The sequence below is a fragment of the Eschscholzia californica genome, unplaced genomic scaffold, assembly GCF_041429995.1.
Source record: "Eschscholzia californica isolate CP2 unplaced genomic scaffold, dmEscCali1.0.p SCAF_1, whole genome shotgun sequence".
NCBI classification, from domain to species: Eukaryota; Viridiplantae; Streptophyta; class Magnoliopsida; order Ranunculales; family Papaveraceae; genus Eschscholzia; species Eschscholzia californica.
In genome coordinates, this window is record NW_028238198.1 from 56,222,237 (window position 1) to 56,237,836 (window position 15,600).

The 15,600-nt window shown below is 38.2% G+C and overlaps 1 protein-coding gene across 1 annotated transcript; it reads left to right on the forward strand.

Moving 5' to 3' along the window:
* Window positions 1-6,819: 6,819 nt before the first annotated feature.
* LOC147567739 (uncharacterized) lies at window positions 6,820-14,180 on the forward strand. The gene is made up of 14 exons (XM_086654328.1): window positions 6,820-6,961; window positions 7,069-7,221; window positions 9,527-9,625; window positions 10,425-10,526; window positions 10,992-11,135; window positions 11,250-11,344; window positions 11,432-11,561; window positions 11,636-11,740; window positions 12,114-12,220; window positions 12,356-12,389; window positions 12,964-13,053; window positions 13,155-13,239; window positions 13,312-13,376; window positions 13,867-14,180. The coding sequence occupies exons 1-14, from the start codon at window positions 6,869-6,871 to the stop codon at window positions 13,960-13,962; spliced, it is 1,398 nt and encodes a 465-aa protein (XP_086510454.1). The 5' UTR covers window positions 6,820-6,868; the 3' UTR covers window positions 13,963-14,180.
* The last annotated feature ends 1,420 nt before the right edge of the window (window positions 14,181-15,600 follow it).

Genomic DNA, 15,600 nt, shown 5'->3' on the forward strand with positions numbered 1-15,600 from the left:
ATTTATCTCTATTTCTTTTGTTCGTAAGTTACCCATAGAGTTAGATCGATGTGGGAGATCTTTTTCGGTGTCTTCTGCTTGGGGTGGTTTGATCGTGATAAACCACATCTGTAAGGGGTGTATTATTAGATTAGGTGAGCGAGACTTCGCTGCAGACCTTTTTGTGCTTGAGTTGGTGCGATATGATGTGATTTTAGGCATGGATTGGTTTGCCTCATACCATGCACTTGTGGACTGCTATGCCAAAACAGTCACATTTTCTCTTCCAGGGGAAGAAGTGTTTACAGTGTCAACATTGACCCGTCCAATGAGAGAGGTTCACTTGAGTAACGTAGAGCTAGAAGAGCATCCGGTAATGAGTGAGGGGCTTGATAGTATTGATGTGGTTAGTGAGTACCACGATGTGTTCAGAGATGTACCAGGGTTGCCACCACGCAGAGAGGTTGACTTCTGCATTCAGTTGGAACCGAGTACTAAACCTATATCCCGAACTCCTTATCGAATGGCTCCGATAGAACTGCGAGAGCTTAAGGACCAGATTCAGAAATTACTAGATCAGGGGTTCATACGTCGGGGTAGTTCTCCTTGGGGTGCACCTGTTCTTTTTGTTAAAAAGAAAGATGGGACGATGCGGTTGTGTATTGATTATAGAGAGCTCAACAAAGTTACTGTGAAGAATAAATATCCTTTACCAAGGATTGATGATCTGTTCGATCAACTGAGGGGGACCAAGTGGTTCTCTAAGATTGACTTGAGGTCAGGGTACCATCAGTTATGAGTCCGAGAGGAGGACTTTCCTAAGACGGCATTTGTGACACGTTATGGTTCGTATGAGTTTTTTGTTATGTCTTTCGGTTTGACTAACGCTCCTGCTTTTATGGACCTCATGAATCGGGTGTTCAGGGACTTCTTGGATAAATTTGTCATTGTCTTTGTTGATGACATTCTTGTCTACTCCAAGACTAAGGAGGATCATGAAGATCACTTGAGATTGGTGTTAGAGAGACTGATGGAACATCAGTTATATGCAAAGTTCGAGAAATGTGATTTTTGGCAAGAGGAAGTAAAATTCCTAGGCCATGTTATTTCGAAGGACGGAGTATTGGTTGACCCTTCTAAGGTTGAAGCTGTGCTTAATTGGAAGCAGCCTACCTCGGTTACTGAGATTCGCAGTTTTCTAGGATTGGTTGGGTATTATCGACGGTTCATCAAAGGGTTCTCAAGTAGACCTTTGACGAATCTTACAAAGAAGGGAGTGACATTCTCATGTGATATAAAGTGTGATGAGGCTTTCAAAGAACTTAAAACGAAGTTGACTACGACACCGGTGTTGGTCATTCCAGAGAGTGGCACCAGATACAGATGCTTCTATTCAGGGTTTAGGGTGTGTATTGATGCAAAAAGATAAAGTGGTTGCTTATGCTTCTAGGCAGTTGAGGCCACATGAGCAAAACTATCCAACTCATGACTTAGAGTTGCCAGCTATAGTGTTTGCTTTGAAGATTTGGAGGCACTATCTGTATGGTGAGAAGTTCGATCTCTTTACCGATCATAAGAGCCTCAAGTATCTCTTCTCACAAAAGGAATTGAACATGCGTCAGCGCAGGTGGTTTGAGTTGATGAAGGATTATAACTTCACGTTGCAATACCACCCGGTTAAGGCAAATGTGGTAGCCGATGCACTAAGCCGACAACCGAGGGGTATCGTGGCAACATTGATGATGAACCAGTGAAAGATGTTGGAGGATGTAGCAACATACGACATTGACGTGGTTGGGTCAGGAGTTGACTCGTTATTTCTGGGTAGTATGGTTGTTAGACCATCTTTGCTGAATCGTATTGTGGATGCCCAAATTGATGATGAGTGGGGCCAGAAACAGGTTTCGTTAATGCAAGAGACTGAGATTGAGTTCAGTACCTGGCAGGACGGCGGATTGAGATTTCGAGGGAGATTATATGTACCGGCAGATCCGGTCTTGAGACGGGATATATTAGATGAAGCACACCGAAGTAAGTACACAGTTCACCCCGGGGGTAACAAGATGTATAAAGACTTGAAGAGGCAGTACTGGTGGTCAGGGATGAAGAAAGATGTTGCGGAGTATGTGAGGAAGTGTAATGTGTGTCAGATGGTGAAAGCGGAAAATCGACATCCATCCGGACTCTTGGAACCGTTGCCCATTCCGGAGTGGAAATGGGAGAATATATCGATGGACTTCATCACGGGTTTACCGCGATCTAGTAGAGGCTTTGACGCTATTTGGGTGATAGTTGACAGGTTGACAAAGTCGGCTCACTTCCTACCAGTGAAGACGACAGATAGTGGGGACCGACTGACACAGTTTTACATTAAGGAGATTGTCAGGTTACACGGAGTTCCGGTGTCTATTGTTTCAGACAGAGATTCGTCCTTTACTTCACGGTTTTGGAAGAGTTTCCAAACTTCTCTGGGGACATCTTTACATTTCAGTACAGCTTTTCATCCTCAGACTGATGGGCAGACAGAGCGAGTTAACAAAGTACTTGAAGATATGTTGAGATGCTCAATACTAGATCTTGGAGGGAGTTGGCAAGATCATTTGCCTTTGGTAAAATTCGCATATAATAATAGTTACCAATCTAGTATTGGCATGACACCTTTCGAGGCATTATACGGGAGACCTTGTCGGTCACCATTGTGTTGGACAGAGGCAGGTGATGCTAAACTAGAAGGACTAGAGGTGATTCGGGACACTTCTGAGAAAATTGCTTTGATTCGAAGTAGGCTCCAAGCAGCTCAAAGTCGTCAAAAGAGTTATGCCGACAACCGACGAAGGGATTTGGAGTTTATTGTTGGAGATGAAGTTTTGTTGAAGGTGTCACCTATGAAAGGTGTTTTGCGATTTGGTAAGAAAGGAAAGTTGGCTCCCAGGTATATTGGACCTTTCAGAATAGTTAAGAAGGTGGGAAAAGTAGCCTATCGTCTTGACTTGCCTGCAAGCTTCACAGGAGTCCACAATGTCTTTCACATTTCGATGCTTCGAAAACATGTGAGAGATGGAGATCAACATTCAGTGATAGATTACCATGATTTGGAGCTCCAACCAAATGTATCATATGAAGAGGAACCAGTTCGTATCATTGATCGTAGAGAACATGTTCTTCGCCGAAAGACGATCCCCATGGTCAAGGTTCAGTGGCATCACCACAATGACAAGGAAGTTACTTGGGAGCGTGAGGATGATATGCAACTTCGTTATCCTCATCTTTTCCTCTCGTTAGGTACGTTCAATTTCGAGGACGAAATTTCCTTTTAGGAGGGGAGATTGTAGTGTCCCTACTAATTTATGGGGGTGCCTTTAGCAACACGAAATTAATACCCCTTAAATCCCTACACACCCACCAGATTCAATTTGGTTTCTTTTCTTCCCTTACACCCGTGAGTTGTGAGAGGACTTTAAAGAGAAATAGTAGGGTTTAGAGAGAGAAAGTGAAGAAGAAGGAGAAGGTGGATCAAAAAGGCTTTGCTAAGGGATTTGTTTCTTCTTCTTGGTACTAAAAATCAAGTAGGTTTCTTCTTCCCTAGGGTTTATATAGCCCTCTTTAATTTTTAACCTAGTTTTGGATAGTAGGACTATAATAGCTTTGAACCATTGTTGTTTACTAGGTTATCATCAACTTAGAACCAATTAGTAATACAATAGATATCCATTATGATTAGAAACTATTTACAACAACAATATAGTAACCCTAGACGATTATAGTTATATTAATGGGGTATGTATATACCCGGACATCAACCTAGACTATTAGGATTATATAAACATAGTAGAAAATACATCCGGACAGCAGCCTAGACGCTAATGATTATTCGTGTTTATGTTATTGATAATTGATTGATTGAGATTATTTGTGTGATATTGGAGCATGAGTGCTACCAATAGTTGTGTGTGATATATTGCTTTAGGTTGTTAACCTAGAAAGCATAGGCTAGTCGGAACCAAGACTGGTTGGCTCGACATGTGAGTCGATTGCAAACACTAGTTATTTATGTGATATTAGATAACTTGGTGGACCATGATCTTGAGTTCCGTTAATGGAATGAACTAAGACTGGTTGGCTCAACATGTGGATCGATTGCAAACACGGGTTAGTCAATGTGATGTTGGACAACCCAGTGGACCAGGGGTTTGAGTTCAAATATGGATTGACGATTGTAATCCATAAGTAATCGGTGGTTGGCTCGCTTCCTGCTCATATGTAAAGTGCTCGTGTTGCACTGTGCTCGTGTTGCACGGATTCCCTTTTTGGGTGGTATCCTTTGTCTATTGAGAGGTTTAAGTCGATGCAAACACGAATGGTAAGTGACGCTATCTTGTGGACCTCAAAATTGGTTATGCCCCTTCAAAAGGGAAGTTGTATTGTATGAATCTCTTCAACCGTGTAACAGGTTGACTTCAATTGTGTTGGCACGAAAGGTGTAACATAATGGATTGTTATTATTGTTCTGTTGTTCGATACTTGGTTTTGTGTTGAATTGGTCTATTTAGACCTTAGGTAATTAGAAATCTACTAGCTGGGTTCTGACCTAGCCTACTATTTTTCAGGTGATAGAGATCGGGGAGCGCCACCAGTTTGATCTCAGTTCGTCAGCTCGGAGTTTCTTTCTTAGTTTTCGCTTTCGAGATTAGGTAGTTATTTGGAGTTTCGCCTGCTAGACAGTTATTTATTTCATTCGATATTGTCCGACCTATGTGTCGATGGTTAGTAACATTGTTTGAGTTAAGAAAGTTTTAATGGATTTCTTTTAGATGATTTATTGATTCTTATGAGCTTCACATTTGATATTATTTGTCTCTTTTGATGGATATATCGACTATGTTTACTGTTCTGCGGAGAAATACTTTGAGTTTAGGTTTTCATGGCGGCCGACGTGGAAATCTAGATTTGGGGCGTTACAAATAGAGTGAGAAGATAAAGATGGATAACTCAATTTGGAATGTTGACCTGGAAAAAGGGCAGATTTGGTGCTTCGCGAGCTAGGTAAGTGAAGGCGCGACACAATCTGTAATAATGCCACGTGTTCCTTAAAAGCTTTGACCGTTAGATAACACGGGGGCTGCTGAAACTTCACGCGGACAGCACACTAGATCCAGACTCACCGAAAATTCCAAAGTCATCCCGCACGGCCCCAGCTTATACCGCTTACCTACAGATTCAGCCGCGCTCTCCCATTGAGGTTCCCCCACGTGTCCTCCAGTTGACTTGGTTCACGAGTTTTGAACCAAACTTTGACCCGTCCTAGTTTTTGCCTCCAGACTCCGATCTGACTTCCGCTTTCGCCGTCGGGTTCCTCTTGGGCTATACTTTTCAACCGAGTACTAAAATTTCCAGAACACCCTCATCTCTAAATGACCGAAATGCCCTCAAGTGTGTCTTTCTTCCAATTTTATCAGTCTTTCGCATTGAACTCCGTAAAAGACACCTGAGTAAGAAAAACAAGCAAATCATGAGAGTAACCGCTCGAAATGGACTAACTAACCCGAGTTAAGAGATTTAGATGGGACATTTTCATGTCTCATCACCAATCCACCTTTAACCTAGCTCCCACTAGTCAAATCTCTCCTATCAAGCTACCCTTCTTATGTGTAACCCGTTGTAGGATACGGTCTATTTTAACCGCGAATTACCGAAGTAATCCAACGATCGTAAGTGGCTTCTAGCAAAGCATTACGACCCCTAATTGGACCAGACTAAATGATCTTCATGATTAGTTCATCGTTATCTTAGTTGACAAATTGATCGCATTGTTACCTTGGTCGAAGGACACTCCTTCAGAAGACATCTCCTTCAGACCGAACGGATATATCCTTCACGTTAGTCTTAAGAAATGGTGTCGATGGAGGTCTTCATTGTTGTTGTTTTGGTTGCGTCATGTTTTTGTCAGCGTCATGTTTTTGTTAGAAATTATGGTCTACTCATGTTGACTCTTCATGTTCATCAATGATTCTACATTTTGTTTTTTAATTAGCTAAAAAGAAAAAAGAAATTTAAATTTTAACATAGCCCCCCATAGGAAAACCCATGAGTGGAATTCAACATATACCCTTACCAAACAAAAAAGGAGACCAGAAAAACAAAACAAAAATGAGATGGCAAAAGTGGAATAAGAATCACCATCAGTGAACACATCCAGAAGTGTTTCTGTTGTATTATCCCTAATTTGCCTCCTCAATTCAACCACAGGATTGTTCTCGACATACGTGACCTTGGAGAAACCATTAGTTGTCCTTGTCAAACAACCTGAACTAAATTAGGCACGGTCAGGAGTATCTAAAGGCACCGGTGGGATTACTATTTGTGCTGTTGTGTATTAGCACTATGTACGGAGCGCCCGAGCAGACACCCTAGCACCCACCCCTTTGACTCAACAGTCAAACCCCGAAGACTTCATTTTTGCCATGGTCTTTTCAAAATTTTGTTCTCTTCCGCACCCCAATTCCTTCTTCATCTTCTTCGTCCATAATTTCTAATTTCTTCTTTAAAATAACCTAGGATACCATTTTCTTCTCTTGATTTTTCTCTGGCATTCTTGTTCGAACTACCATCGAAGACCATCAAAGAAGTTTGGATCTCTAGATTTTTTTTTTTTTGAATGGATTTGGATCTCTAGATTGAGTTAACAAAACTCACAGATATTTATACCCCTCAGAGCACCCGGGTGTTAATAGATGTTTGGGGGTGATAAGAGATCGACCTGAGTCAACCTCTCCGTGGGTGCTAACAGCAATATTTTCGGGTGCGCATAGCTGCTGCCCCCGCCTAATTGAAAGCTGAACTAAACCATTACATTACCATTTTCCTCTGTTCTACAGAGAGAGAAAGAGAAATGGAAGGCGGAGTGAAAGTAGACAGATGGGGGTACTCTGTTAGAACCTCGTCTGAAGCTTGTATTTCGGCCATTAATTCTTACTACGAACAGGTTTGAGCTTCCTCTCTCTCTCTACATGTATCTGTGTCTGTGAAAGGTCAAGTTGGTTTGATTGTGAATGGGTTTGGTTTTAATTAATGCAATTTCTGTGATCGAAGTATTTAAGCTACGGGAGAAAGCAATCGGTGATACTCGAAGCACCGATTCACGACGAAAACTGTGTTCTTGCTAACGTTTTAGCTGCTAATTTCATCTCTTCCAGTAACCCTTCGAAAAGCTTATTTCATCTATCTTCTGCTGAATCTCGACTCGTAAGATTCCTGATTTCTTCCTCAATTATATGGGATATTCATGTTAAATTTATTTAAACTCAAAATTAATGAGTAGATATATTTTATTAGTTAAGTAATTAGAGAGTTAATTTTAGTGGGGTTAATGTACTAGTTAGTGGAGTTAATGTACTAGTAAGTGGGTTAATGTGCTAGTTAGTGGGATGATTTTAGTAGTGGTCTTAGTTAGTGCTTGAAGTTTTAGTCTATAAATAGACAAGTCTGTGTAGTTAATTTTAAGATCAAATCAAGTCAAGAAATTCAATTCAAGTTAAATATCTTCTTTATTCTTCTTTGTTTGTGCAAGTATTTTTAATTTCCAACATTTGGTATCCGAGCTAGAATTATTTTGTGATTACTAACCGAATTACAAAATGAATGGATCAATCCAACCTCAGCTTCCGTGATTTTGTGGGAAAATTTTTGATCGATGGTGTATCCAAATGGAAGCATTATTTGGCTTCCAGGAAATTTGGGAGGTTGTCGAATTTGGGTATGTAGAACCAGTTGATCAGGTAGCACATGAAGCTCTCTTTGAGGTCCAAAAAGGTACTTTGAGAGAGAACAGAAAGAAGGATAAGAAGGCATTGTTCTTTCTCTATCAAGCTGTTGATGAGATTGTCTTCGAGAAAATCTCAAGAGCTGAAACAGCTAAAGAAGTGTGGGATTTGTTGCAAAGATCCTACAAAGGTGATGAGAAGGTAAAAAATGTAAGGTTGCAAACTTTACTAGGTGAATTTGAATCTCTTAATATGATTAACTCTGAAAATATTGCTGATTATTTTTCTAGAGTTCAATCTATTGTTAATCAATTGCGGGTTAATGGTGAAAAATTAACTGATCTACGTGTTATTGAGAAAATCATGAGATCATTGACAGGTCGTTTTGACTATGTTGTCGCTGCAATTGAGGAAGGAAAAGACCTTTCAACTATGTCAGTTGAAGGTTTAATGAGTTCATTATGTTCTCATGAACATAGAATGAACCAGAGAGCTGCTGCAGGGTCTATTGAACAAGCTTTTCAAAGCAAAGTGACTCTGCTTGAAAAAGGTGGTTCAAATGGTGAAGAGAACCATGGTAAAGAATCCAAAAGAATTGGAAGGTATGACAAATCTAAAGTTAGATGTTTTCGTTGTAAAAAATTAGGTCATTATAAGTCAGAATGTAGAGTTTCCAAAAAATACTCAGAGCATGCTAACTTTGCTGAAGATGATGTAGAAGAGGGAGAAATTCTTTTATTAGCTTGCAGAATAAATGAAGATTCAGATGAAGATTCGGATGAAGATTTAGATGATTATTTGGTAGAAAGTGATGAAGATGCAGTTTGGGTCTGTCTTGTTAAAGAAGATCATCAAATAAAAATTGATATTGATGATGAGACAGTAGCTTCAGAATCTCAAGTAATTGAGATTCCACCTATTTCTCTGAATATTCATGAAAACTCAAATCCAGAATTATGTCCCAGTTCAACTTGTATTCAAGTTATGTCGTCGAGGTTTGATGGATACGTTGTAAGCAATGATAATGATGATTCTGACGAAGATTTTGCAAGTTTTGCATTTTTTGCAGATTGCAATCCTATCACTTTTAAAGAAGCAGTAAAAAATGTGGGGCAAATTTCAGCTACGAATGATGAAATTCATTCAATTGAGAAAAATGATAATTCGAGGTTAAATTATCTTCCTACAGGAAATAAGACAAATGGGTTGAAATGGTCTTCCAAAAACAAGTACAAACCAGATGATGGTCAAGTAGACAAATTAATTGTGAAAGAGTATGATCAAGAACCAGATTAATGTGCAGTTTTAAATTGAAGAACAAGTGGCTAATATTTTTATTAAGCCATTGAAGGTCCATTTATCTTTCAAGTTGAAGATTATGATGGACGTTATGTCGTTTGAGTTTAAGGGAGGGTGTTAAATTTATTTAAACTCAAAATTAATGAGTAGATATATTTTATTAGTTAAGTAATTAGAGAGTTAATTTTAGTGGGGTTAATGTACTAGTTAGTGGAGTTAATGTACTAGTAAGTGGGTTAATGTGCTAGTTAGTGGGATGATTTTAGTAGTGGTCTTAGTTAGTGCTTGAAGTTTTAGTCTATAAATAGACAAGTCTTTGTAGTTAATTTTAAGATCAAATCAAGTCAAGAAATTCAATTCAAGTTAAATATCTTCTTTATTCTTCTTTGTTTGTGCAAGTATTTTTAATTTCCAACAATTCAGTGATCTATTAGTTTCATTTTTTTCTCTCTCTCTGTCATGAGTGGTAAATCTCTTTTTTTGTTTAGGTATATGCAACTTCATATGAAAAAGCAGTTTTTGATGCAATCTCCAGCTTGATCACCAAAGACAGAGATGATGATATTGCGCTCAATTCACATACTGAGGTAAACAGTTTAGCAATTGTTTTGCATTTTCTAGGTTTTGTTTTTCATTTGTGTGTATTAGAGTGGGTAGTTTTTTCGGTTTAGAAGATACGAGTTGTTTTAGTAGTGGAAATTTCATAATGAACTAATATGATGATTATCATCTCATCTTGTTAACATAGAATTCTTCTCTCAGGGCCAATTTTAGAACAGATTCCATTCCTGAAGTGGCCACTGCTCTCCGCTGAGATGCTCTGAGTAATCCCTTTTTTCAACGGGGTCGATAAGGGATATATTGATTATCTCGAGGGTTTAAAATTTCACACGAACATAGTCAACATAATCATAACCATGAACTTATATCCATGATTTTGTGTTCCCGGTAGTCAATTTGGCATTGGGAATCACTGCATTCTGTGGAGTGTGGAGGTGATTTGGCTTGAGATTGCAAGTGTAGTTATGATTCCCTGTTCTTTGGCACGTCGTTGGTTTATAGGATTGACTGAACATATCAAAATATTTAAGTTGCAAGAAAGATGTGATTGAAGCATGTAGTAGACCAAGCATGCCGATTTTGTATCGAAAAAAATACTCTTGCATGTTCTTCCTATATGCACCACTTTTTGACAAATAAAGATTGTTTAATATGACTTTTATGATGAATTTCTTAACTCTGACATGATCAAATCTGGACTCTCAGGGTTAGGCTGGTTCAGTGTTAATGAGGCAACTGAACTCCAATAATATTTTTGCTCCAATTACGTAACGGATTTAAAGGCTCTTGAAGTGAATAATTCGGTATGTTTCTTCCCTTTTGCAGATATTGAGACAATTCCCTAGAGACTTGGTTTCTCTGAAAAGGGCTCAAGTTCTGTGCTTTTACAAAGCTCGACCTGATATATCATTGAATCTTGTTGAGATGGTTAGTTGTTCTTCTGGAGAAACATATTCATGTGTAAAGTGGAACTACTGTTAATTATACCACTTGTAGCAGTTTTTTGTACACCTCACCGAAAGAGAGTTACAATTCAGTGGATATCTTTTCTCTAGTATATCAAGGTCTCACCTTTTATATGAAGATCTTGCATAATGTTCTTGAAGTCTTTTTATTTTGGAATATTTTCATTTTTATTGGCATAATCTACCTGAATGAAGCATTCTGTTAGGAGGTTAGCCTCTCACTTGTTGTGATGTTAAATTTTTAAGTTAGTTGTTTAGCTCATCACTTTTGGCACGCCTAACATTTTTCTTATTGTTTTCCTTCAAGATTTCTGTATTTGGTTTTGAGAAATAAAACTGAGCAAATTTTGAAACTAATAATTTTCTTTGAGATGTGATTTCTTGTCTTGTAACGGATTAAATGAATTTGTTATGGTTCATTCTGCAGATTTTGCCACAAAATCAACAAGAGAACTACATCTACGGAATGCTCTCTTTTGCTTTATTAGAACTTGGGAGAATGGATGATGCTGAGATAGCAGCAAGAAAGGGTTTGGAAATCAACATGCAAGATCCCTGGTCACAACATGATGTAGGTTTTAAGTCGTTATACTTGAGATTTGAGCATGTGTCTGAAATGTGTCAAAAATTTTCCACTTCACTTCTCTATTTTCCGAAAGTTATAGTACCTTTTTTGTACCTGCAGTTATGCCATGTTCTTCAATATGGGTGTCGTTTCAAGGAAGCGGTAGAGTTCATGGAGAAGTGTTCGTCTTCATGGAGTTCTTGTTCGTCATTCATGTACAGTGCTTCCTCTATTGTAGTAAACTCTTCTGTAAATAATGTCTAATCTTCTGGTCAACTTAGACAAGTTCATTATATTTTTAGGTACACTCATAATTGGTGGCATGTAGCAGTTTGTTATTTGGAAGGTAATTCTCCAATGAGGAAAGTCTTGGAAATTTATGACACCCATATCTGGAAGGAGTTAGAAAGAACTGATTCTAGTCGGGGCGAGGTAAATTAATAGTTGCTCTCTTTAAGCTACTAAGTTATAATACTCATGAAAATATATTTATGTTGTTGAATTAGGTATATCTCAATGCCCTAGCCTTGTTGTTACGGGTATATTTACGTGGTGGCATCGGTTCATTCGGAGACCGTCTAAAGATCCTGGCAGATTGTCTTACGGATGAGGTGAGTTAATGTTTAATTTACTAATTATGAAAATTGAGTAGTTACCACTACATCTCATGGAATAAAAGCAGCAATTATTTTCGTAACATTGCAACATATATTATTCGTGCTTTAATTTGAATCTCAATCTATAAGAGTTAAGTAAATTTAAGTAGTTGCCACTGCCTCCCGTTGATAAAACTTATCGTTTCTTCCTTCTTCCAAGTAAGACAATGTTTACTCTGTCAAGCATAAGTGCTTGATTGGTGATCAATAGTAGTTGTATGGTCAAAGATGAAAGCTAATTAACTCACTCAATAGTTACGACTTGATTAGTATTGTTAAAACTTAGAATATTTCTACTTAATTGCTTAATCTATACTATATTTTTCAGTCCAACTGGCATTTGGAGTGGCATCTTGATATATTGATATTATGGGCCTTAGCTAGTACCAATAACGTAGCTAAATCAGAGGAATTACTTAATTCGATGAAATCCAGGTAAGTGGCTCCCCCATCGCTTCTTTCTGTTTAGTATTGTTATAGTTGGGAGTGTGCGGTGGTCATTTTTAGAAAGAAAAAACTTGCATGATTATGATGTGATAAAATCTTTTCGGAAATCTACTTGATGACCAGGAAGAAGCGAGAAGCCGTTCAAAGAGGACTTCTGGTTTGTCTCCTTCACCTATCCTCACTTTTGCATGTGAAATTACACTTTTATTTATTGATGTTTGAAAGTTAGAACCTGGGCGATCCTTCAAAATATTAATGCTAAAAAGATCACCTGAATCAACGTCGGTATCATAAAACAGTTTGAAGAATACCAACTAATGTAGTTCATTTGCGCTAGCTTCAATGTTGCTTTATCAATGAATAGATGCAGTAAATCTTTTAGTCCCCAAGTTCAACTAAAACAAGGAAAAAAGCAATAACAATTGATGCTTTTCCATTGTTGTCAATCCAACGATAGGAGCGGTGGTTTATATCATGAACCCAATTACATGTAATAGGATGCAAGTGCAACGCAAATGAATAATGCTGAACTAATAAATTGCTAGTTTTAACACTATTTTATAGTGATCATAGAAAACAATAATTTTCTGCTGAAAAGAATTGGCAAGATGGTAGTCCTATATGGGTAATTTGCAGACAATATTCGCCACTATAAATCCAAATCTTTATTGGCAATAACTATTTGAACTATTACCACCGTCAACCGTAACTTGATTTGTTCTCGTTCTCAGCTTGGAGAGGCCCTATATGAATTCGGTAGAGGAGACAATGAGAAGGCATTTGAATTGCTTGGTCCAGATTTTAATATATGTGACTATAAGGTATGATAATCAAATCTTACTTCTCTTTTTCCATTTAGTTTTTCTTACTTTTGGAATGAACAGAGTTTTATATTCTTTTTAAAGTTTTAGCTTTATTCCAGATAATTGGGGCATCTGATGAACAACTTGATGTCTTTAATGAAGTCTGGTACACAGTTCTGTTGAACACTGGGCGATCTCTGAAGGGTATAATTTCATTCTACTATGTTCCTGAAATTTATGGTTATTCTCTCACTTACTGATATGTTTGTATCACAGCAACGGAAGAAATCGAAAAGAGGGTTAAGAAGACAAAGGGGATCCCTTTCCTGTGGCGTCTGCTGGTAAGAGACTCAATTAGTCCCTTCTTCACTTCAAATTGTGCTTCATAGTTATTGAAATGGACTAAATTTTTCGGAAAAAAGTAAACAAGGATACTACAACTTCCTTTACGATAAAATATCAGAAAGCAAATGGCATGATCACTCTCTTTCTTCCTAAGATCACAAAATTCCTCCTTGCCTAGGTTTGACCTTGATCAAAACTTGAAATGTACAAGTAGAGAACTGAAAACAACAAAGTGTCATTATCTACGAAAATAGAGTAGGAAAGGTAAGCTAATCACTGCTTGATAATGGTTAACCCCAGTTCGGGATAGCTCCTAGAAAACCTAACAACCCAGTTCGGGATGCTTTCGTTTGTATCGCCTCATATAGAACTCCTTCGATGACTGGATACACTGACCCTACTAAAAAAGAAAGGGTGATTGATCCAAAATGCTTCTTATAAAACTTGTAATGTGAATGATTTATTTATTTGCATATTTTGGATCAGGAGAGAAGTTATTCAATGGAAGGAAGGAGAGATATCGCCCTTATATCAGACAAAGCCAAGACTTTGGAAGCTGCATATTTCGAACATTCGGTGTGAGAACAGATTAGGGCTTATCTCCTTCTATCTCTATTCTTGTTCCATATCTATATCGTTGGTGTACTGTTCATTAATGTGTAATTTGTACCCTAATGCATCTGTTATGTTTCTGTAATCTCTGATCTGTAACCCAAAAGGATATAATGGCAAAGAAGCTGTCATGGTTGGAAACGGAAAATTCCTACCAATAAAAGAGACTGGTAACTCACTTTTATCTACTTCTCAACAATTTAAGCTTAAGAGTCTGCTTCATGTTCCAAATATTAAGAACTCGTTATCCATCTCCAAGTTCACAAAGGAAAATTTATGTTCAGTACAGTTTCTTCTATGGGGTTATAACATTAAAGATCTCTTTTCTAAAAAGATTTTAGCGGAAGGATCCATGGTTAATGACTTGTATCCTATAAACTTCTCTAAATCAGAGACATCTCTAGAGCACATACTGTTAGTTCAAAGGCAAGAACCAACACTTGGGCATTTGAGGTTGGGTCTTCCAGCTATCAGTCTTGCTACAAACTCAAGAGTGAAGATGAAATCGAATTTAGTTCATAGTACTTCGAAAAAGTGTGCAAGCTCATACACTGACGTTTGGAGTGCAGCTCCTATCACAACTTCAAATGGGGTTAGGTAAGAGTTAATTCCTATATGGCCCCCTACTTTGTGACTAGCTTCTTTTATGGCCCATTTTTTTTTCTTAAATTCAAATATGGCCCCCTATTTTCAAGTAAATGTCATTACTACCCTTCTTAATTCTAAATTTAAAACATTAAAAAAAAATTATTTCCACCTCACCCCTCTCTCTCTCCACCTCATCTCTCCCTACACCTCACAGTCTTGCTACAAACTCAAGAGTGAAGATGAAATCGAATTTAGTTCATAGTACTTCGAAAAAGTGTGCAAGCTCATACACTGACGTTTGGAGTGCAGCTCCTATCACAACTTCAAATGGGGTTAGGTAAGAGTTAATTCCTATATGGCCCCCTACTTTGTGACTAGCTTCTTTTATGGCCCATTTTTTTTTCTTAAATTCAAATATGGCCCCCTATTTTCAAGTAAATGTCATTACTACCCTTCTTAATTCTAAATTTAAAACATTAAAAAAAAATTATTTCCACCTCACCCCTCTCTCTCTCCACCTCATCTCTCCCTACACCTCACCCCTCTCTCTCTCCAATTCACCTCTCTCTCTCTCTCCAACTCACCTTTATCTTCTCCGGCAAGGTCGCCGGCCGGAAAAACCTAAAAAAAAATAAATTTCTCTCTCCTTTCTCTCTCTAAATTTTATTTTATTTTTTTAAATCTCTCCACTCTCTCTCTCTAAAAACTCTGGCGAAGGGGGTTTCCCTTCGCCGGAGTTTTTAGAGAGAGAGAGTGGAGAGATTTAAAAAAAAATTTAGAGAGAGAGAGGAGAGAGAATTCCGACCGGCGACCTTGCCGGAGAAGAAAGAGGTGAGTTGGAGAGAGAGAGAGGTGAGTTGGAGAGAGAGAGAGAGGTGAGTTAGAGAGAGAGAGGTGAATTGGAGAGAGAGAGGGGTGAGGTGGAGAGAGAGAGGGGTGACGTGGAAATAACTTTTTTTAATGTTTTAAATTTAGAATTAAGAAGGGTAGTAATGACATTTACTTGAAAATAGGGGGTCA

What these genes read in the sequence shown, in the direction of transcription:
- LOC147567739 (XM_086654328.1), top strand. Translation starts at nt 6,869, where the DNA reads ATGGAAGGCGGAGTGAAAGTAGACAGATGGGGGTACTCTGTTAGAACC. An exon ending in CGCTCAATTCACATACTGAG is followed by an intron (nt 9,626 to 10,424) that starts GTAAACAGTTTA and finishes TCCCTTTTGCAG; the next exon opens with ATATTGAGACAATTCCCTAG. An exon ending in CTTTCCTGTGGCGTCTGCTG is followed by an intron (nt 13,377 to 13,866) that starts GTAAGAGACTCA and finishes ATTTTGGATCAG; the next exon opens with GAGAGAAGTTATTCAATGGA.